General features: G+C 39.8%; 1 protein-coding gene across 4 annotated transcripts in view; it reads left to right on the forward strand.

The window, feature by feature from the left end:
* FMNL2 (formin like 2) overlaps window positions 1-22,080 on the forward strand; it is a 294,350-nt gene that overhangs the window by 147,845 nt on the left and 124,425 nt on the right. For all 4 annotated transcript variants that reach the window (XM_037027832.1, XM_037027835.1, XM_037027833.1 and 1 more), the window contains exon 2: window positions 19,868-19,951. In XM_037027832.1, coding sequence (XP_036883727.1) covers window positions 19,868-19,951 — 84 coding nt within the window. The remainder of the gene's footprint in view (window positions 1-19,867; window positions 19,952-22,080) is intronic.

The following is a 22,080-nucleotide window of genomic DNA, read 5'->3' on the forward strand; positions in this document are numbered from 1 at the left end:
AGGTCTCACTGGCTGATAGTTGGCAGACTTGACCATCAGACTTTCACACTTGTGATTCTAACAAGATTCTCTTCTGTGGCACAAGCTTAGAACATTTATGATCCTCAAAAACACATTTGTGTGTTCACATGTTAGTTAGCAGCACACTGAGATATAAGTTTATTTTTGTTATTTTGGTAATATAGTCAGTCTTCTTGGTTCTCCTGTATTGGTTTCTGGAGAATTAAGTCATACTGCGTTGTCCCAAAGCCAACTTTAGGTTTATTAAAAATTTCATCTGAGTTTCACTCTCATGTTCCCTCCAGTTTGGAGGAAGTCTGTCTGCTTTCTCTTTTGCACAGTCGGGATGAGAACGCTGACCTCTGAAGCAATGTTGGGTTTATTTCAGTGGAGCTCACCCGGTGTTAAAAACAGCAGAACAGTGATTCAGACAGTGCTGATGTCAGAGCAGAAGGACTTGGGTGGGGACTGTCCGAAGATAACATGCTGTGATAGGCAACACCCGGAGGAAAATTGACAAACTGTGATAAGGATCATTGGATACTTCCGGCCCACCAAGAGAGTAGGAGAGTGAGAACTGAACTGTCTTTTCAAATAAACTTAGATTAAGAAATGAATCTGATTCTCATTCTACCACTTGACTTTTAGCAGAAAGAAAAACATTGGCCTTGTGAGCAGGGCGGGTAAAATATATTCTTCTGTGCCCTTCCTTGTTTCTGTGTGGGTTCTCACTCAGTACATGGTTAATTAAACCCTCAAAACCTTTTCTCTGAAACTACCTGGAATTTGTTCTGCTGAAGAACCAATAGCTGCTCACTGCTTCAAATAGGTGTACCCTTGGCCATAACCCAGGACCCTAATAATGCCTTAAAATGGATCAAAACTCAGATGTCTATTGGGTATATGATATGCCTGTTAAATTAGTAAAATCTGCCTGAATTTGAGACAGAAGGGAGTGAAGGGCCCTTGGTAATCCAGAGAGTAAATGCCCTGACTCAGGAGCAGGCAGGCACCGCTCAGGCCTGCACAGCTGGACTTTCTAGATTTTCACAAGAAGATGGTAAATTGGATTCTTATATGAAATTTTTAACACTTCATGACATTTCCGTTTTAAGAGCTTTTTTTAAAAAGATTTTATTTTATTTTATTTTTAGAGAGAGAGGAAGGGAGGGAGAAAGAGAGAGAAACATTAGTGTGTGGTTGCCTGTCACATGGCCCCCACCGGGGACCTGTCCTGCAACCCAGGCATGTGCCCTGACTGGGAATGGAACTGGTGACCCTTTGGTTTGCAGCCCACTTTCAATCCACTGAGCTACACCAGCCAGGGCTTGAGAGCTTTTTTGTAAATATTTTATTTATTTATTTCTAGAGAGGGGAAGGGAGGAAGAAAGACAGGGAGAGAGAGACATCTATGTGTGTGGTTGCCTCTCATGCGCCCCCTACTGGGAGCGTGCAACCTAGGCATGTGCCCTGGACTGGGAATCAAACCAGCAACCCTTTGGTTCCCAGTCTGGTGCTCAATCTATTGACCACACCAGCCAGGGCACAGTTTTAAGAATTTTGTGAGCAATAAAAACATTTTTTTAGGCCCTTGATGCCCCTGTAATAAAATCATGTAGGCCATTATTTCCTAAATAGAGGTGTCTGTGATGTGATACGCTTTTTCAAAGCTAAGTTTATTTACTTTAGGGATCGTCTTTTTATTCTGAGACTTTCATCCTTACTATATTATTGATACAAGAGTGTAATTGCTTTCATAAGATATTCAGGGATAGGATGGGGGGTAGAGGAAGAAGGTAGTTTTTATCTATATTCAGTGAAACTTGAAGGGTGATCTACCCAAATGGTAGCTTGGAAAATGAATCTTGGACTTTTTGAAAAGACATGTCTTATAACTGAAAAACAATTTTGTATGAGCTGATATCAAGAGCTCTAGGTGGGTTGATGGAAATGGTAACCAAAGCTCCATTTAATTGTAAAAATGATTTTGCGTGAGCAGCCAGTGTAGAAGATCCAGCCCCCATCAGTCAGCTTGCTCTGATGTCGGAGAAGCAAATTTCCTTGAGCTCTCCAGGGTTGTGAGTGAAAGGATTTTAGGAATATTGATATAGAAATGAGCAAAGAACCTGACTGTGTTTCTGGAATTAATTGCCAATATTCCTTTCTTTGAAAGGAAGATTACTGTGTGTGTGTCTTATGAATGTACATAATGTACTGTTTCTCAAATGGTGTCTGTGCACGCCACGGTGTAGATATCGGCAGCAAGGGATGCTAACAGTATGCACTTTGAATGTGATCCAAATGTTCTAGTTCATTTAAATGTCATGAATTATAGTTTCCTGGAAGAGAAACTGCCCACTGAGTGTACTGTGCGAGTATGGAAAGGAACATATGGTAATAGTTTCCACCATGGTGCCCACACCATTTACCAGTAAACCTGGGTAATTCTAAAATCAGCAAAGGCAAGAACATATTTAGTACCTTAACTTTTACCCCTTTGGTTCTCATACAAGGCTATGAGGTAAGTTCTTGTGGAGATGAATCTTTGGATTGTATCTCAGGTTTGCAGGGAGGTAGCAGCAGTGAGAATTTTTGTTTGAAGTATATGCTTATCTGATTCTCTATTCAAATATGGGTTTGATTGTTTTATCCTTGGAGCGCCTACTTGGAAACAGATATGATGGAAAGCTTAATATGAAAACAGCTACTATTTAGTGAATACTTTTTTTAAAAGACTTTATTTGTGTTTAGACAGAGGGGAAGAGAGGTAGAGAAACATCAGTGTGTGGTTGCCTTTCATATGTCCTGTACGGGGAACCTGGCCTGTACAACCCAGGCTTGTGCCATGACTGGGAATCAAACTGGTGACCCTGTGGTTCATAGGCTGGTGCTCAATCCACTGAGCCACACCAGCCAGGGCTTAGTGAATACTTTTAAATATACCATACATTTACAAACAGATTATATTGTAACATTTAGTTTTTACAACCACCCTGTGAATAAAGAATACAGGAGAGAATGGTATCCGAAGATAGGAAGAGATTCTTTGATTTTACTGTGAGGAGAGTGGAAGAGGAGGGTACAGATGTGTGTGGTAGGTTTGCAAGTTTCATAGCAGGAAGTGGGGAGATTCTGGTGTCAAGGTGTTCCTTTTCCTTGTGAGATATAAGGGGTGAGTCCAGCTTCAAGAGGGAGTAAGGAGAGGGGATGGAGGTTGGAGGTTAGAAGACACTGGAAAAACATGATGTAGTGTGTGTGCAGCGTGAGTTGATCGGAGAAATGAAGATGGTTATCTGGGTAGTGTCAAGGGATGTTTGAGATTAGTAATTGTCATTCTGAGGTAGACCAGTTGTCCTGTTGGCGGTACTCTGTAGCAGTGCTCAGCTGCTTACGTACCAGGATGAGCAGATTTGGTAACCAAGTCTGTCTAGGTTTGGAGGTTTGTCAAATGACTGTCCTGAAAAGAGAGAACAAGAAAGCTTAGTACATTATCAAGAGTACTATATGCCAGCGTCATATATTGTAAGCTTCATACGGAGGGAAATACAGGTAGGAATGAGTGGATGGGACAAATTTGGGAAAGATCAGACAAATTTGGGGAAAGTATTATAATGTAGAAGGAAAAATAATGAAAATAAGAGCCAAGATATTCCCTTACAACTGAGTTTGCTTTTGATAAATGACCCATTTTACATACTTTTCATAATAAGGAATATTTTGTCCATTTCTCATTTATACTTTCCCATGGTTCTTCCTACCCACATACAGAAAGACTTATTAAAGCTTTGACCAATATGTATTTCCCCTAAAATATTTATTACATTAGATTTTTAATATTTATAAGTATATATAATATATATATTCATACTCCAAATTATGATTAGTAATTGAGTTATTCCCTAAATGTAGGTCTCTTATAGACTATGGTATCTTTTAATTGGTAGATCTCAAATGTTATGTACATAAAGATTTTTCTTTTTCTTTTTTTTTTTTTTTAAAGATTTTATTTATTTATCTTTAGAGGGGAAGGGAAGGAGAGAGGGAGAGAAACATCAATGTATGGTTGCCTTTCGTGCATCCCCTGCTGGAATTTGGCCTGCAGGGAACTGGCCTGCAACCCAGGCATGTGCCCCGACTGAGAATCGANACCCACATACAGAAAGACTTATTAAAGCTTTGACCAATATGTATTTCCTCTAAAATATTTATCACATTAGGTTTTTAATATTTATAAGTATATATAATATATATATATTCATACTCCAAATTATGATTAGTAATTGAGTTATTCCCTAAATGTAGGTCTCTTATAGACGATGGTACCTTTTAATTGGTAGATCTCAAATGTTATGTACATAAAGATTTTTCGACAGATTTGTAAGACTTGTAGATTGATGGGCTCAGATCCCAGAGGTCTTGAGTCAGTCCTGCCAGGCTGGTGCCTAGGAATGTGCATATCTCATGTTACTCTCACATGGAGAAATGCTGTTGTCTTCACTTACATCTTAGGCCTTAACTGTAGAAAGTACTGATGTGTGGGAAAATGCAAGGGTGAAACCAGTGAATTTTGTCTTGAAATACCATCACATTTGAAGTATAGTTCCTCGGAAATTGAGTGAGGATATTGTATATTTAGCTTAAATTATTTGTAGTTCTTCTGGCTTGGATGTCATGGAAAGTCAGACATGAATGTGTTTTTCTTTCAGGAATTCTGTATTTGATTATGTCAGAAGATATCTTTATTTTCCCCCCTGAAGCATGGGAGGTTTTGAGAGAGAAAGAAAAAGAAAATCCTTGTGTCTTTCATTTTTAATAAACAAGAGACAGCATGAAAACTATATAGTTACTGAGTTTCTTAGAAAGAAAATAAAGTATTGGTATATAAGAAGTATGTTTTTGTATGAAAGAAAAACAATTGGAATTTGCTTCAGGGCAAGTTGGAAGGTTACAAGAAAAAAAATTGGTTGAATAAGTGAAAAGATCCAATTGTTGCTATTTTAAAATGAAATATGCCAAAACCTTTGAACAAATGAGAATTTGAAATGTGTTTCTTATAATATTTTCTTCTTTAAAGTAAGTAAATCAAGATTATTAGTTGGCTTATTATAATGAATTATTAACATACATGTGTTGGCTGTGAAACGGCACCAGGTGTTAGCCTAGTTCCATCGGACCACACCTCGGTTCAGCAACCTTGGGACCTGAGTTCTGGTTAAGAAAGAATTCAGAGCCAAGGCTCAGCCTATGAGAGAGTGTTTATTTAGAAAGTCACAGAGGTAGAAGAAGTGAGCCGTGAAAGAAATGGGCTCAGGAAACATGTACTGAGGCAAAAGAAGGGCACTTGTTGCTTAGGAGAAGGAGAGGCAAGGAAAATGCGCCTGGGGGAAGAGGGTGGGAAAGGCTCCAGATTCTCCGGACTGCAAACAGCACTGTGTCCTCTGTCTTGAGGGTATGTACCTGGAGGTCTTGGGGAGGTTCCCAGCAGAATATTTATCAGCTTTCCAGGTATGTCCTTTGAGGGTCATGGTCTCCACTGATTGGTTGGTTTCATGGCAGGGGGTCATTAGTGCAGCTGGTCCTGGCATCCCTGGTCTGGTTTTGCTGCTTTCCTGGGCATGGAGCTGAAACACTACTGATTCCCAGAAGTATTTGATATGAGTCAGAACCTCACTGTCCTGGGGGCTTAATGCTTCAGGGCTCTTCTCCTGGCCCCCTTGTTGGCTCCCTCTCTAAAAGGGTTTCTAACCTAAATGACCTGAATAAGCTGGGGGAGGAAGGGTTACCTACCCTAGAGGCAAAGTCCTTATCTTCTCTGTTTGCCCATTGCTAGGCACCCAGGGCTTTCCGCCCTAGTGACCTTTTGTACCTGGCCCACTGTCCTTGTTCGGCGCATGTCTGTCTAACTGCCTGCCACACGCACAGTAGTACAGAACCTGACGGAGTCATTAATAGCCTTGGCCACTAGAAGTGCTGACTCACTGTCTACTCCTAGTGACTTCAGAGTCACAAGACTGCAAGGTTAGAAGAAGGATATTAAGGGTCATCTGGTCCCCGCCTCCTCTTTGAGTGTCTGCTCATGAGTTTTAAAAACTGAAGCCCAGTATTGTAATTTTAATTCTTGCCTAGCTCCAAGTAGATACTCATATCTTAGTTTCTTCAGCACGTAATTGCCTTTTAAGTTAGGATGGCCATATAATCATCCAAATAGGAGTACTTTTAAGAGTACCATTCATAATTATGAAAGGACAACAGGTATTTGAGAATAATATTCTATCACAGAACTAAGTTTTAAAGCACAGTGTTTAGTTTAGCCTGAAAGATTTCTTTAGAAATTACATATGAGAAAAATTTATCTAAGCTGAAGTTTATTAGGTGACTGGAGTGCTGCATATTATGTGACATTTTGTTTACATAGAACTGCTAGAGAAATACCTTTTTTACGATAAAATTTTACTTATCTAGTTGAAAATATGTGTATGTTTTTTCAAATCGCCCTCATGAAGTTCTTTTAATAGCTTCTTATATGTGACCTAGAATGAAAGGTTAAAATTCTTTATAGAATTTTTTAAATTTTAGAATACTTCCAGAAAGCGTAAACACTGGGTGTTACAGGGGCAGAGAGGGGCAGGTGTCACCCACAGCTGATGTTTCCACACTTTTCTTGTTCTCATTTGCCCTTAGTGTCTCTGTATCTTTTCATGGTGCCCCAAGGTGGAAAGGAATACCTGTTTCATTTGTTAAGTATTTATGTCCAAACAGCTTAATATGCATTTATGTACTAATAACGTAGTGGCTGTGAAAAAATATTACACATAAATTGAAAGAAAGAATACTTTCAGTGTATTCTTTACAACAATCACAGTTATGTACATAAAGTGACTTGGGTACGTATTGGGTACTTCACAACTTCTCAGAACTTGAATTCAAATTTGTTATTATCACCTTCATTTCTTGTTGAATTTTTATTTTCTGTTACTTATTTTTTTTTATCACAGCAGCTGCTAAAAAAACTCAGCTTTGCAAAGGCAGGCCGTCATGGACAGGCGTATAGTGCAATGCAGCATTAAAACTGTGAACCAGCTTAGGGTAGTAGTTTGTATGGTGTCAGTAGATTTTGAGTTTCGTTGCTTCTTTCAAAACTTTAAAACAGTTCTGTGGTTTCCTCGTGAGTTCGTTGTAGTGTGGTGGGTACCTCAGCACTCAGTTCAGGAACCGCAGATCTAGACATTCCTTTCTCAGTTTATCTTTTGGACTATTGGCTAAATGTGCATTGTCTTCATAGCACCAGAGATCCTTCCACGTGTGTGTATTTGCAAAGTGCTTGAAGGCATTGCTAAAGCAGTTCGGATGCTCCTGTCTTCACCCCTCCTCTTTCCTGAGTTTGGTTGTGTTGAATTCTGGTACTCAAAAGCGGAAGTTTATTGAACCCTGACTGTCAGGCACCGAGCTCCATGAAACACCTTATGTGTGTTCATTTAATTTCTAATTTTTATGATAACCCTGCTGTATAAAGCCTCTACTATTAGACTCCTCCAGCTAGATCTGTCCTGGAGTAGATAGGGCCGTCATTTTACAGGTGAGGAAACTGAAATCAGAAAAAGTTAGGTGTCTTGTGAGTGAATCCACAGCAAGTAGTTTTAGTTCTAGGATATAAACTCAGTTTTTAAAAAACTCTGTCTGAACACTGATCTTCATCCCCAGCCCCAGGCTCTTCTGTAGACGCCACACTGCTGTCCAGGAGTCTCCTGCCGTGAGAGATGAAATGCATGTTTCATGGGAACGCCAATGGGTTATTCTTTTGTCCTCACTTTCAGATGAAGACACCAAGTCTCAGAAATTCAGTTTCTTGCCAAAATGAACTGCTAGTAACTGAAATTTGAACCCAGGCTTCAGTGATTCCAACCAAGAGGCTTACCATTGTTATTTATAGGGATGGCCAGAAGACATTGTAAAATTCTAGAGTTCATCAGAGTCATTAAAGAATAATTAAGTTGTGATAATGTGGCTTTTGTGTTAATGCATTTTGATACATCCTATTCATCTTAAAACCATGCATGATATGTATGGCACCTCTCTATTAAATAGTGTCTTTATTGCCCAAACATGTGGAATAACAGAATATATTGTTTACCATTTATAAATATATGTACAGATGAGAAGAAGGGGGAATGAATGGACCTGTTTGTCACTGGGCCAGCTGACTAGGATGGAATCTTGCAGGAGCACTAAGCCAACTGACCCCTGTGATCTGAAAGTGTGTGGAGGACTATTTCAGGGTCAGGTTTTATGCCCTGGCTGGTGTGGCTCAGTTAGTTGGGCATCACCCTGCAAAGTGAAGGGTCACCAGTTTGGTTACATTCAGGGCACATGCCTGCGGTTGTGGGTTCAGTCCTTGACTGGGGCATGTACAAGAGGCAACCTATTTGTGTTTCTCTCTCACATCAATATTTCTCTCCCTCCCTTCACCTCTCTCTAAAAACAAATAAATAAAATCCCCCCCCAAAGATTCCTCATAACTTTACAAAGAAGGTGTTAGAGATTCATTTAGGAAGCAGAGTAAGTACTAGGTAGTTTTTTAAATCACAAATTGGAAATTCTCTTGACCTGTCCTTTTTCTTAAAGCTTAACTCCTTAAAGATTTTATAAAAACTGACAAAAACAGGCAATAACTGACACTAAGAGCAAAATGATTCATCAACGTGAAGATCTTTTTGAGGAAACCACAGGTCACATTCTATTTTATTTATACTTGGAGTTGAATTTCTCTCTGGAAGAAGACAGATCCAAATCAGAGGCACACTTCAAGTTGGTACATTCTGGGTGGAGGTTACTGGATAAATTGTATCACATTATCCCAGGGGTTTTTAGGACTTGAACTTGCGATTGGGTCTGCAGTAGAAGAAATTGGTTTGTGAGCGTTGGGTATGGTTTATCTCTCAAGTGAGGAGAGTGGGGTTGTTATAAAATGTAAGAATGGGGAGATTAAATTGCTGCTGCAATATCTTGGCATTTTCCCCAATCCTTATAGCTCGCCTGGAGAAGCATAACACTGCTTTGTAGAAAACAGAAAAGTGTTTACATTCAGAACATATTGAGTGGATGTACTGAATTCAGCAGCCAAGGTCCTGTCCCCCCAGGCCGACTGTTGCGGTTTACCCAGCTGCGAAGCACAGGGAATCAATACAGTCCAAATCTGTCCCACCTGCCCCTTTCATCTCTCCCCTGCTTGCATGCTGTGCTTTCTTGTTCCTTTTTCTTGCACACAGAGGAGTGTAGCACTTAAAATTGAGTAGTACACACCCTTGGGGACTGCTTCCCAGAAATTTGTTGTCTCTCAATGTAGGTATTTGCTTCCCTGAAAAGTGTTTTGTTCTTGTTGCTTTGTTTGATGCGCACAGTGCAAGTGTGGACATTCCTCCTCATTTCAGACTGAGACCAGATCCCGCACGTAGGTAGCACTTTATGCCTAGAATACATCACTGTAGTATGAGAATATAAAACCAGGAATAATTCAAATGACATGGATTTTATTTCACACGAACTGTAATACTCTCCTAGATAGAAAAAACAAAGATTGAAAACCTACACCTCAAACAAAAGCTACCTCTTACTGAGGTGTTTAAGGGTTCAGGTTTGTAATATATGATTCATTACATATTAGTTAATATCTGTTAAGCAATGAGCCCCATTGCCCACTCCCCTCAGCCGCTGTCAGCTTCTAATCTGCTTTTATTTATTTATTTTTTTGTCTGTATGATTTTGCCTATTCTAGATATTTCATATGAGTAAAATCATAAAGCAAAATATTATTTTGTGAATGGCTTCTTTTACTTAACATGTTTCAAGGTTTGTCCATGTTGTGTTATGCATCAGAACTTCGTTTTTTTTTATGGTTGAATAATATTCTGTTGCACACATATACCACATTTTGTTTGTTCATTCATCTCTTGATAGACATTTGGGTTGTTTCCATCTTTTGACTATTATAAATACTATTGCTATGAATATTGGTGTACAGGTGTCTGTGTCAGTCTTTGGTTTTGATTCTTTTGTGGGATCTATGCCCATGAGTCGAATTGGGCGGGTCAAGTGTTAATTCTGTATTTAACTATTTGAAGACTGTTTTCCATAGTGGCTGCACCATTTTACGTTCCTAGCATCTGTGTATGAGAGACTTGATTTCTGTTTATTCTCACCAACACGTATTTTCTGTTTAAAAAATGCTGCTTCGTCCACTTTGAAGGGCAATTATGATCACATTGGTCCCACCCAGGTAGACTAGGATAATCTCCTAATCTCAATATTCTCTTTTTAATTGTTTTAAAAATTCTAATTTTTTTAGTTAAAAAAAAGCTCTATTATGTCTTTCCATTACCATTTAGTCCCTTTATAGCCTACCTCCCCTCAGCGGTCACCTCACGGCTGTCTATGAGTGCTTTTTCCTTTTCCCAATCTCAAAATTCTTAATCATATCTATAATAATCACGTCTTAATGTGGAAGGAAACATATTCACAGGTTCTTGGGATTAGGATGAGAACATCTTCGGGGCTACTATTCTGCCTATGACAACAAGCCTGCACTTGAAGCTGCAGCTATTTACGAACGAGGAGCTGTAGATTAGCTGTTACATTGTCCAGCCGTTACCTATAAAGCAGTTTTCTAGCACCTGGAGTGGCCTTATGTGTGACACCCCATGGAAGTGCACAGCGGTGTGCAGGGAGGCACGGCTTTTGGCACAGCGGTTGGCAGGCCTTTGGTAAAGAATTGTTTGAATTCCAGAACAGCTCAAGGAATCCGACATCTTGCCTCTAATGACAGTCAGGTATGAGATTTGGAATAAATTGAATGAGTGTTTCTTTTCATTATTCCCTTTGTGTTTGGGTATGATAAGAATCTGTATTTCAGGAGTTGGCATGACGGCCAGAAGAGGGCTGTGTGGTTTTGGCATCTGTTGGGTATTGAATCACTTAAGATGGTGATGGGCAGAGTGGTTGAACGTGGGGAATCTGACCGAGGCTACCATCTCTGTGACCTTCTGTTCTGTGGTTACGATGGCCTGCCCCACCCAGCCTTGCATATTGATGGTGATCTGGTCTTGCAATGCAGTGGAAACAATACAAGCATAAATATATCATGTAAACATAAATATGTAGATATGAAATCAACACTTGTTGATGCCCATTTGCAAAGGGCAGCCAAATAAGACTAACTTAAAGCAGTAGATAGTTTACATGAGACTTTGGGAAGTTTTTTACTTGGTTTGTGTTTATTGGTTAAAAATAAATGATAAGTTTCTAGAGGTTCAAAACCTCCCCCAAAATGAGTTGTTTTATGACTATAAAGACCCAAATTGAGAAGGAAGGATGGAGACGTTGGCAAGTGCTGGAACTTCTTTTGTGGTGTAAGAACACATATGTAGTCAGGAAATGATGGAGGTATCCTAAAAGAAAAGTGGGTAATAGTAATCCACATATTCCTTAAAATGAGGATAACAAGAGTAACTATCTAGCATGTACCGAGTGCTTAGTGGATGCAGGACTTTGTGTTAACTGCTATGCATGTGTTATCTGATTTGATTTGTCCAAGTATACATGGATGTGTTATGTGCACATACACACAACACATGTAACTGGGCCTTCTTTTGTGGTCATGGAGAAAGAGTCTGGCCTGGATTTTTTGTTCCACCCTAAATAACAACCCGTCACAAGAACGTGGACATGGCCTGCAGTTTTTGAGACCATTTGGTCACCTGTAAAAGAATAGGACTAAGGTGTCAAAAGCTTCTCTTCCAGCTCAGTACCTTCTGATTACTGAACGGGTGTGGAAGAGTCGTGTGTCTTTAGTTCAGTCCTTAAAGAAAGCCTGCCAAGGGAACAGGCTGTAGCTGAAGTTGTGAATGGGAGATGAGAGATATGAAGGAGAGATATGTCTCCTTCTCACGGGTTCCACAGAGGGGACAGCTTTCCAGTCGGATTTTATTTTAAAGGTGTAACTGGGTTAGGGAGCAGGCAGATTTCTCCTGCTGTGGGCTTCCCTGGCTCCAGCGAATGATATTAATACCCTCGGTGATTAAATAACAGGGACAGTGACCATGAAAGGTGACTGACTGATGATTCAGTTTGGGGAACTGTTTGGCTCTCTGCCTGAGTCCTGTGCCAGGAAAGCTGAATATATTTTAGCGGCATCTTCCAGATTAGGAGAATATTAAAATTTAGGGTGCCAGGTAGTTGCTTGGGACAAGAATGTAGATCATGGAAGGAAATGGCTTTGAGGTTAGCTGGACAGAGGGGTGGACCACATGTTGAATTTGCAGCCACTTGCCTGCTGTCCTCAGCTATTGCCATTTTAAAGTGAACTCACAGGGGAACTGGCACATTTATTCAGGACCAACCTGCTGTCCCAGTAATGGTATAAGGGAAAAATGGCAGCGTGGGAAGAATAAACAGAGAAGAAGCCCTTTACCTGTTGTGATTGAGGACCCTAGAGGCTTGCTTTTCCTAGACATTTCCTTGGCTGCTTCTCTGAGATTCGATTATATTACGTAATAGGCTCTGTTTTGTATTGGTGTACTTCTCTCCTTTTGCTTCACTGAAGCCTCAGTTTACCTCATGTTTGTATTTCCACCTTCACTTTTTTTAAATTGGGGTTTATTGACTATTCACTGAATCGAGAGAGTATCTAGCTATCTATAGATACGATATTCCAGTAACTTAGTTTTGGGCTCCAGTTCATATTTTTGAAGATATTGGAGATTACTGTTAAAATGCCATTATTTTGTCTGAAAACATCAATAGATTAAATAATACATGCATTTTCACTTTAATGTTGCATGCTAATGACTATGTGTGTTGGGTTATTCAAGTTGAACTGTGGGATTGCTTTGCTCAGATGGGTCATATTTTAGAAGCACTGCAGCCTAAGTGTCATGAAAAGAGCGTGCTCATGCAGACCTCTCTTTTAAGTCCTGGCTTTGCCGCCTATCTCATGCATGGAAGAGTCACTTACCTCCTTGTCGTTCAGTTTTCTTCTCTGTTAAGTGGAGAAGGTGATACCTACTTGTCAAGATTTAAAGCAGAATAAGTTGGATAATATGTGTAGAGAGCCTGTGCCTGATACCTATCAGACCATCAGTGAATGCTGTATCTTCTTTTTGACACTTAGTTTTGATTCTGAACTTCAGTTTTAAAATATGTCTTCAACTCTGAACTGTTTGTTCTTTTCAGTTTGCTTTTGATTCAAGTTGTGTGGCCCAAGAGCACCAGCAATAATTGTTAGATCAGGTTTGGAATCCAGCCTGTACAACTCCAGAGTCCAGCTAGTAAACCCCTGCCCCATGCTCCCTCGTTAGACCCCATTTCTTTCTGTGCTGCCCCAGCATCCAGTTACAACCATCACTTTCCTTTTTTTGTTTTTTGTTTTGGTAGCAAAGAGTCATGGCTCCCAGGAGGGAGAAATGAGGAGCTGTTTGGGTAGAGTTTCAGTTTTGCAAGATAAAAGCATTCTAGAGATATGTTATACAACACTATGAATATCGTTAACACAGTGTACACTTAAACATGGTTAAAAGGGCAAATTTTATATATTTTTCCACACACTAAAAAAAAAAGGAATGGCTCTTTTATCATTCAAGAACTAAAAGATTGAGTATTTCTCCTGAGACAAACTTTTCCCTGCTTCCACAAGCAAAACTGCTATGGAAGTGTGTGTCCCTCCTCCTTTCTGTGCAGGTGATTATGTAACAGGGGAGTTTATGTTATTGAGTCTGGTGACTTAATACTGGGAAGTTTTCGTTTGGAGATTACAAGAACAAAGGAGCTATATTGCATAAGGTGTTTGGGTAGGATTCACTTGCTCTGCTCTGTGTCTGCATATCACTGTGCGTTTCTCAACATGAGCCTTCAGCATATCAGGACAAAAGAAGGTTTTACCAGTTTTCATTATTCCCATGGACCTAGGACAAGAGCTGTTACTGTAAAACTATTCCTGGGACATGAGTTTATTTGGTTCTATATGAATCAGGTACCTTCATTTGGCTCTGTGTTATAGATGGTAATTAATCTGTATAGACTATCGTAGAATCTTTTAATCATAATTAATCTCTCTATGAAATACCCAGAAACTTGGGCATTTCATTATTCTTTACCTTTTATTTTCAAAGGTTCTGAGATGGAAATCACATTTCAAAACAATGTAAAATATTATAGTTAAGAATAAACAAACAAAAAAAGAATAAACCAGAATATGACTATAAAGTTAACAATCACTTTAGGTAAATTAATTGTTGTAATTGATACCAATTTGAATTTACTGGCAACCAAAACAAAACAAAATTCAGTTTCCATTATTTATTATTTGTGGAAGAAGATCATAACATCATCTTTCCTGAGAGAGATGTGCTAGAATTGAACTTGAAGATTTTCTCTTATGAATTCATGTTTGGGAGGGAGATAAATTGCTAGTGAGTAATAGACATTATCACTGACTAAAGTTTTCTAAGAAACAGATATTCTGAGTGTATAGGTTTTGTTAATACCTGAAATATAAATGCTGAATCAATGAAGTTATTTTTAGGTGCAGAGTATGACAAGCTTGCTTTTCAAGTGACTTGCATAGTACTTACTGTTTGCCACACACTCTGCCAGACATTACGGATTACCGAAGAAGTTGCCCTTGAAGTACTTAGTTGAGTGGGGAATTTGGGTAGGTAAACAGATTGTTAGGGTACAGTGTGCAAGTTTCTATAATGGAGATGTATACAGTGCCATTGGAGTCGTTGGGAAATTCCAATGATCAGTGACATTTGAGTTGATTCTTGAAAGTTTGCCAGGTTGAAAGGAAGTGAGGGATATTCCTTACAGAGAGCATAACCTTAGGTGGTCAAGTTTATTTTAGCTAAGAACTTGTACAATCTAGACGTAGATAATTAACATCCACAGACTTCTCAACTCAAATAGTGTGTCTTCAATGGACTTTTGGCATGCACTTGAATGCAGCTACTTCATGATTAAATTCCCTCCTGTGCCTTCAGATATTCTGCCACATGGTCAAATCCCAGTAGGTGTTGGATGGATAGATGGATGAAAGGAAGGAAAAGGGAACCCTGTGTTACAGATATCACCAAGTACGGGTGAGGTAGAGTTGTCGCTTTTAGAAAACTTGGAAGCTGATTTACATTTTCAGTCAAATAGAAGAGTTATTTATTTATTTTTTAATATTAATTTTTAAATTGATTTTTTAGACAGAAAGAGGAAGGGTGTTAGAGATAGAAACATTGATTTGCTGTTCCACTTATGTATGCATTCCTTGATTGATTCTTGTATGTGCTCTGACTGGGGATTGAACCCATAAGCTTGGTGTATGAGGATGATGCTCTCACCAATTGAGCTACCTGGCTGGGGTGAGCAATTTATTTTTATACTTCAAAGGGTCTAGAGGTACAGCCAGTGTTTTCCTCAGAAAATAGCTTGGACTCTTAATGAATTACCTGCACAAACATTTAGCTTGGACTCCAGAGTCCTGTCCTGTGCAGCATTAAAGGAATGAGTTCACTCTAAAAAAGTTTAAGGGCAGTTATTACCCACTAATCACAACATCCCTGAACTTTAGCCAGGCCTCTGCGGAGTGTCTGAATTTTAAATAGAGCTGCTTCCCCGAGGTCCCTGTAGAATTATTAAGCTGTGCAGTGTGTGCCTGAACAGTTCAGAGGGGTTGACGGTAGAGGGGTTATTTTAGATGAATGATGACCAAATGCAGTGTTAGTTTTGGTGTACAGATGTTGAGCAGTCCTTTTATTTCTCCCAACAATAACTAGTCATCATGCCAATAGACTTCTTAAGACTTCTCATTCAGAAGGATATGCTCCTTTCTTTCAACCTCTGGAATTGTGTATCCACGCTTGACTGTTCTCTTGGCTGTCTCACAGCTATCTCAGACTTCAACTGGCCCGTTTGTGAATGTTATTCTTCACCATCTGCCCCAGATCAGTGCCTTCTTTTGCTGTTATGTGACTCTCACAAAATGGATCACCATTTACCTAGTAACTCAAGGTAGAAGCAAGGTATTAGTTCTTGACATCCTTCCTCAGCTCTTAAGTCTAACCAGCCAATTTCCCTCAATATTCTGACATCCATCTCCCCTACTTCATCTGATGTGCCATCGGCCTTGTCCAAGCCATCATTGTTCATTGGAGGTACCACTCTGGCCTCCCTCCTTCTACTTTTGCTGTTTCTAATCAAGTCTCCATGTGGTATTTACGGTAGTTTTGTAAAACATTACTTGGTTGTGTCATCTCATGCTTACAAGCCTTCAGTGGCTGCCCATTGCACATTTTTTAATGTTTTAATTCAATGTTTTATTTATTTATGTATATATTTTTTCCATTGCCCTTTAGATGAAATATAAAGGATCTCTTCTGGCCTATATGGCTGGGCATGGCATATCCTTGACCTACCTCTCCAGCTTTCTGGCTTCCCCATTCCTTTGCTTTCACTTGCTCTCCAGCTGTGCTTACTCTCTTTCAGCTCTTCGAAGTGCCAAGCTGTTTCCGTCTTAGTGTGTTTTCTCTGTTTTCTTTGCCCAGAGTGCTGTTGTCCACACTTCACCTGGCTTACTTCTCATTTTTAGGACTCATCTTGTTACTCTTTCCTGAGAGGTCTTCCACATTGTCCAATCTAAAGTTGCCCTCTGATAATTTTTGTCAAAACTTATTGGAGTTTAAGATTAGTTTGTCTCACCTCTATCTCCCCGGATAATATGATGCTCCACAGAGACCATATCTGTGTGGTTCTGCACTGTGCTGGGTAGCACAGTGCTCATACGAGGGTGGTACTTCATAAATATTTGTTGAATGAAAGACTTTCATTAAAATAAAAGTAGATCTAGAAAGGAGAATCTTGGCTTTCTCCAGTAACCACAGGATGTGTCTAATTCCTATAGCAGGGTTTGCACACTGCTTCTGTGTGAGTGTAGAGTATGAACAGATAGTCAGTTATTTGCTATTTTGCCTTGCACCAAAAAAAAAAAAAAGAAAAGAAAAGAAAGAAGCTTGGTGGCCTTTTCAGTGTTTGTCACTGGGAATCCAAGAGACTAAGTTGAGATCCTATTTTCTTTTTTGTGTGTGGGAGGTTTTTATTTTTATTCTTATTTTTTGTCTAATCCCTTTACTTTTTTCACCTAGTCCCCTAACCCCTGCTCCTCTGACAGTTGTTGGTCTGTCTTCTGTTTGTGAGTCTGTTTCTGTTTAATTTCTTTACATTTTTTTAATTGTTGTTCAAGTACCGTTGCCTCCATTCCCCCCCCCCACTACTCCTCCCAACCCCGGCCATCCCACTTCCCCCCTTACTCTTGCCCCCTTTTGGTTTTATCCATGTGTCCTCCATCCATGTGTCCTTATCATGTGATCCTGAAAACCCTTCTGTAGCAGAAAGAGATCCTTTTTTTGCTCCTATAAAACTGTCTAATCTTGAGCAAGTTAAACCAAGCTCTCCCAGGTCTGTTTCCCCATGTATAAAGTGCAGAAAATTATATTCATCCTTGTTATGGCCTGTCATGAAGGTTTCATGAGATCATGTATACAAAGTACCTCATACAGCGTTTGGCACCTTGTAGTTCAGGCATTCTCTTTCTTATCCCCTTTATAGCACATGAGATTAATAAGGACTGTGAGAAAGAGTCATTCAACTTACCTCGTAAACTTATTGTTCTGATTTGATGCATAATGATACCCAGGAGCACTCACATGAGGTCAAAATCAGTTTAAGAGGAAGTAATTCATCTCTAGGGCACAAATAAACAATGATGGACTGGTCATTTAATAGCCAATAACATTGGCTCTCTCAGAAAGAAACTCACAGAATTCTTTACTTTATTCCAGGAGTGTTTATTTTTTTAACATTGTAAGATTAAAATAACAAGCACAAGTAGATATTTTTCATTCTGGTTCAAGTAGCCATGCTATGGAGATGGGCCACTAGACGATATTTTTCCCGTTTGAGTATTTCTGTGGTGGAGCCTGGGCGGAACCATTGAAAACCCTGGAGGCCAAAGCTCTTCTAATTATGTTGTCAGCTTAGGGGTAATTTAAAATTTTAATATTCTGAAGACAGTTAAATGGGTTAGATCCAAATTAGTAAGTGGTGTGTATCTACCGCCTACTCAGGCATTTCAGTCTGGATGCTACATTGTGTTTAAGGGAAAATGCTTGTGTTACATCTGTCAAAATCATTAAAGGTTAATTCCCTGCCTCTATTAAGTCAGAATAACTCACTGACCCTTTCCTCTAATAAATTTGTCTCACTGGATGACATATGACAGTACCGTGGCAAGGGGAATTGTTTTCTCTCTCTGGAGAGAGTGAGGGGCTTGAGCATTAAAAGCTCAAAGCCTATTTGTCTACTCAAATATCGATGCAGGAAGGCGCAATATTGTGTATTATGGGATAGGTATGATCTACAGCAGTGATTTTCAACTGGTGTGTCACAAGCATTTTTAAAACATGCAATACCTAACTATTCAGTAAGGGGCACTGACCTCTTCTCCCCTTTCAGGGGTGTCCAACCTGTGGCCTACGGGCCGCCTGCAGCCCAAGATGGCTGTGAGTGTGGCCCAACACAAAATCGTAAATTAACTTAAAACATTACAAGATGTTTTTGTGATCATGTGTCGCAATGTATTTAATTAATGCGTGGCCCAGTACAACTCTTCTTCCAGTGAGGCCCAGAGACAGCGACAGGCTGGAGACCATGCTTGTCAGATAAAAAAGTGACGGCAGCCAAAACAACAATACCCATCTGCTGTGCATGAATCAGCATCCTACCTATAGTTTTTGTCAAATTGGCAAAAAGTGTTTTTTGGTATGTGACAGAATTTTAGTAATTAGTTTCTGTGTGCCATGAGATGAAAAAGGTAAAAAATCGCTGGTCTGGAGTGTTGAGACAAGGGGGTAGACAGGACAATGAATGGCTGTGAGACACTGGCTACTTAGCTCAGTTGTTTAGAGCGTGGGAAATTTAGGGAGGCCAAGGGAACAGATATGACTTCTTTCTGGGACTCTCTCACTCTGCCATGTTCTGTAGCTAAAGATCTCACCTGAAACCCAAGCCAAGTTCTTGAAAATGTGTATGATTGGTTATTTGGGACATTAGACTAATAATATGTGAATGTACTAGACAAAAATCCATGGCCAACACTGCAGGAGGTGTGCTGTGTAGACACAGGAGGGGCTGTATGAGAATTGATGTCTAGACATTTCTTTTAGCTCATGGTCAGTTTCTCCCTGCAAGTTCAACTTCATAAACTAATCTGGCTAAACTAAGAATAGCAGTTGTTAATGCTACCATATACCCAGCATAATGTTAGCACGTGCTGTCGTCTTACAGAGATGGGGAAAACCAGTTGTGGTGTTTTCATTAAAGCAACAACAACAACCTGTTCTTTTACTCATAGGTGTCCCTCACAGTGAGTGAAAGTTGACATCATTTATCAGTGATTTTGGTCATTGAGTTTTCTTTTGGCGTTTTCTGTGTCTGGTGGGCTGCAGCGCCTTAAAACGAAGTTGGGGTAATACCTTCTCAACAATTCCTGACCTTTTGTGGAGAAGAATGAGAGCCCACTATTAAATGCAAGTCCGTAGTTCAAAACAGACTACCTCGATGTCCTCGCACAGGACTTCAGAGTCTCTGCCCTCCTATTGAGGTGATTTGATGTTTAAATGACTTCTTCAGTATGTTGCTCTTTAATGAGATGCTAGAAATCGAAAAGAGGTCATAAAAGAACCACAGTAATAGTCTTTGGTCTGCCAGGAGTTAGCCATGCGCAGTCTGTTGTGGAATGTGATGTAACTCTTCATTTCTTTTTTATATTTTCCAGAATGCTATGAACCTACCCCCTGACAAAGCCAGGTTACTGAGGCAGTATGACAATGAGAAAAAGTGGGAACTGATTTGTGATCAGGTAAGAAACAATGATGCTTTAATCAAGAAATGGTGAAAGAAGAAATTTCCTCCCTAAATATATTAGACTTTTTTGTCAGGAGATGTGTGGATTTCTGTTTTGTGACTCTTTGCCTTTCTGTTTCTTAGGCTCAAAGCAAAAGTTAGAAAATGACTTCTTTTATTCTTGCATGGTTTTGATTCTCTCCTTTATTTTCAAACTTTTTGTATTAGCTTCCTGGGAGATCCAGTCAAGTGGGCAAACCAAATTCAAACGGTCTGTTTTCCTGTTTACCGTACATAGTAGGTCATGCTGCTTGAACAATGCATGTCCTCTAGTTGGCTGTCCCATTCATGGGCATTGATGTCACATAAGAAGGTGAATTGTTTATGAAGAGACATTGTTTAGGCTGGTAAAAATTACTTCAGTTTTTAGCAATTCTTTTTATTTTATCATCTCATGACAAATTCAGATTCTTCAGGGGATATAAAATGAAAAGTGGAATTCTTCATTTTCTTGGTAGTCTTTTAATTGTACACCTTAGAGTTCCACTGGTAAGACTTTGATGTTTCCTTTCAGTTTGTGTTATTAAAAAAAAACAAAAAACAAGTAGCCCTGGCTGTCACGGCCCAGTTGGTTGGGCATTGTCCCGCAAGAAAAAAGTGTCTCATGTGCGAATCCTGGTCAGGGCCCATGCCTGGGTTGTGGGCCAGGTCCCAGATGGAGCACGTGTGAGAGGCAGCCAATTGATATTTCTCTCTCTTTTTTCCTGCCTTCTCCTCTCTCTAAGTAAATAAGTAAAATCTTTAAAAAACAAACAAACAAACATATAAATACATACCCACACTCTTCTGCATCTTGATACATTTGTCGGTTTATATGTCTCTACCTTATTCTTTGAAATGTTATGTAGTATTCCATTTCATTGCTCGTGTTTTGGGGGGAACTTTATGCCAAGGCTAGGTACAGGCTAGTTGTTTTAGAACTTAGAAGAGTCACTCTCTGAAGGTAAAGAGTTGGCTGTGTGTGAGATGTTTATTATCAGCTCTATCAGTTTGAGTTTTAGGGTGTTCGTGCATTTCCTTCATGCCACCCTGAAAATTTGGGGGAGTGTCGTAATTCTCCCTGATATTGCCCCCTTGGGGCTCTGTTGTAGGGGTAAAACATGTCAGGGGAGGAGAGAGGGTTTTCCTAAGAGGTTTGCCATGGAAGTAGCTGTCCACAGTTCATGGAGCGTTTCTGAGCACGTGTTGTGTGTTGTTTGACCTAAAGCCCTAAACTAAAACAGTAAGGAGATGGTGGTAAACATCCTCCTCGTTTTTCCATGCTATATTAGAGCACACAAAATGGATAGAAACGGAAGGGGAAGCATACTGCTCATGTGACCGTGATTGAAAATAATAGTTATACCAACACTTATAATCTCCTTTCTTGAGACTTAATTTTTAATAAGTGTTATCTGAACCTGTTATTGCAGGGAAAAATGATTTTATGACAGTGAACATGTGCAATAGGGATAATTAATATGAAGGAAAGGCAATCACACAAGTGGGGGAAGTCCAAAGGGGTGACAAATTCCGCCGTACCACGTCAGGCATGGGGAGGCGGCCTCGGGAGACCCTAAGTGACTGCTGTGAGGAAGGGCTGAACCCTCCTTCCGTCCTCACAGGGGCAGAATGTCCACTGCCAGCTCAGTCTGCCCTGCTCCTTTCTGGCTTTAATGAATTAGTAATGTTTTTTTGTAGCTCCCGAAGGGGAAGACTGCTGATGATGGAAGATTTCTAACAGCTGGACTCTTCTGTCAGAGCAGAAGTAGCTCCATTGGGTGGTTGAGGAGTGAAGGGCGCCTGACGCTCCTGGAGGAGCAAATTAGTTCATCTGATTATTTGGCTGATTTTTAGCTCTTCAAAGTTAAGGTTATTATTGCCTTAAATGTTAATATGCCAGGACGTGGGGAATTTAGCTACCTCCTCTGTCCCTTTCCGGCAGTCACGTTAAGGCAGGCTGAGAGCTGCAAGCTGAAGTGGCTTCATCAGTTCTGAGGTGCTGTGGGCGATTTGTTAGTTATAGTGAAATAATAATAATTATTATTGCCAGTAGCCAGCATTTAGCAAGCAGATTTTCTTTCTAAGAGCATTGTGTTTAATCTT

Source organism: Sturnira hondurensis, unplaced genomic scaffold, assembly GCF_014824575.4.
Source record: "Sturnira hondurensis isolate 20B ecotype Veracruz unplaced genomic scaffold, ASM1482457v3 Scaffold0019428, whole genome shotgun sequence".
Classification (NCBI taxonomy): domain Eukaryota; kingdom Metazoa; phylum Chordata; class Mammalia; order Chiroptera; family Phyllostomidae; genus Sturnira; species Sturnira hondurensis.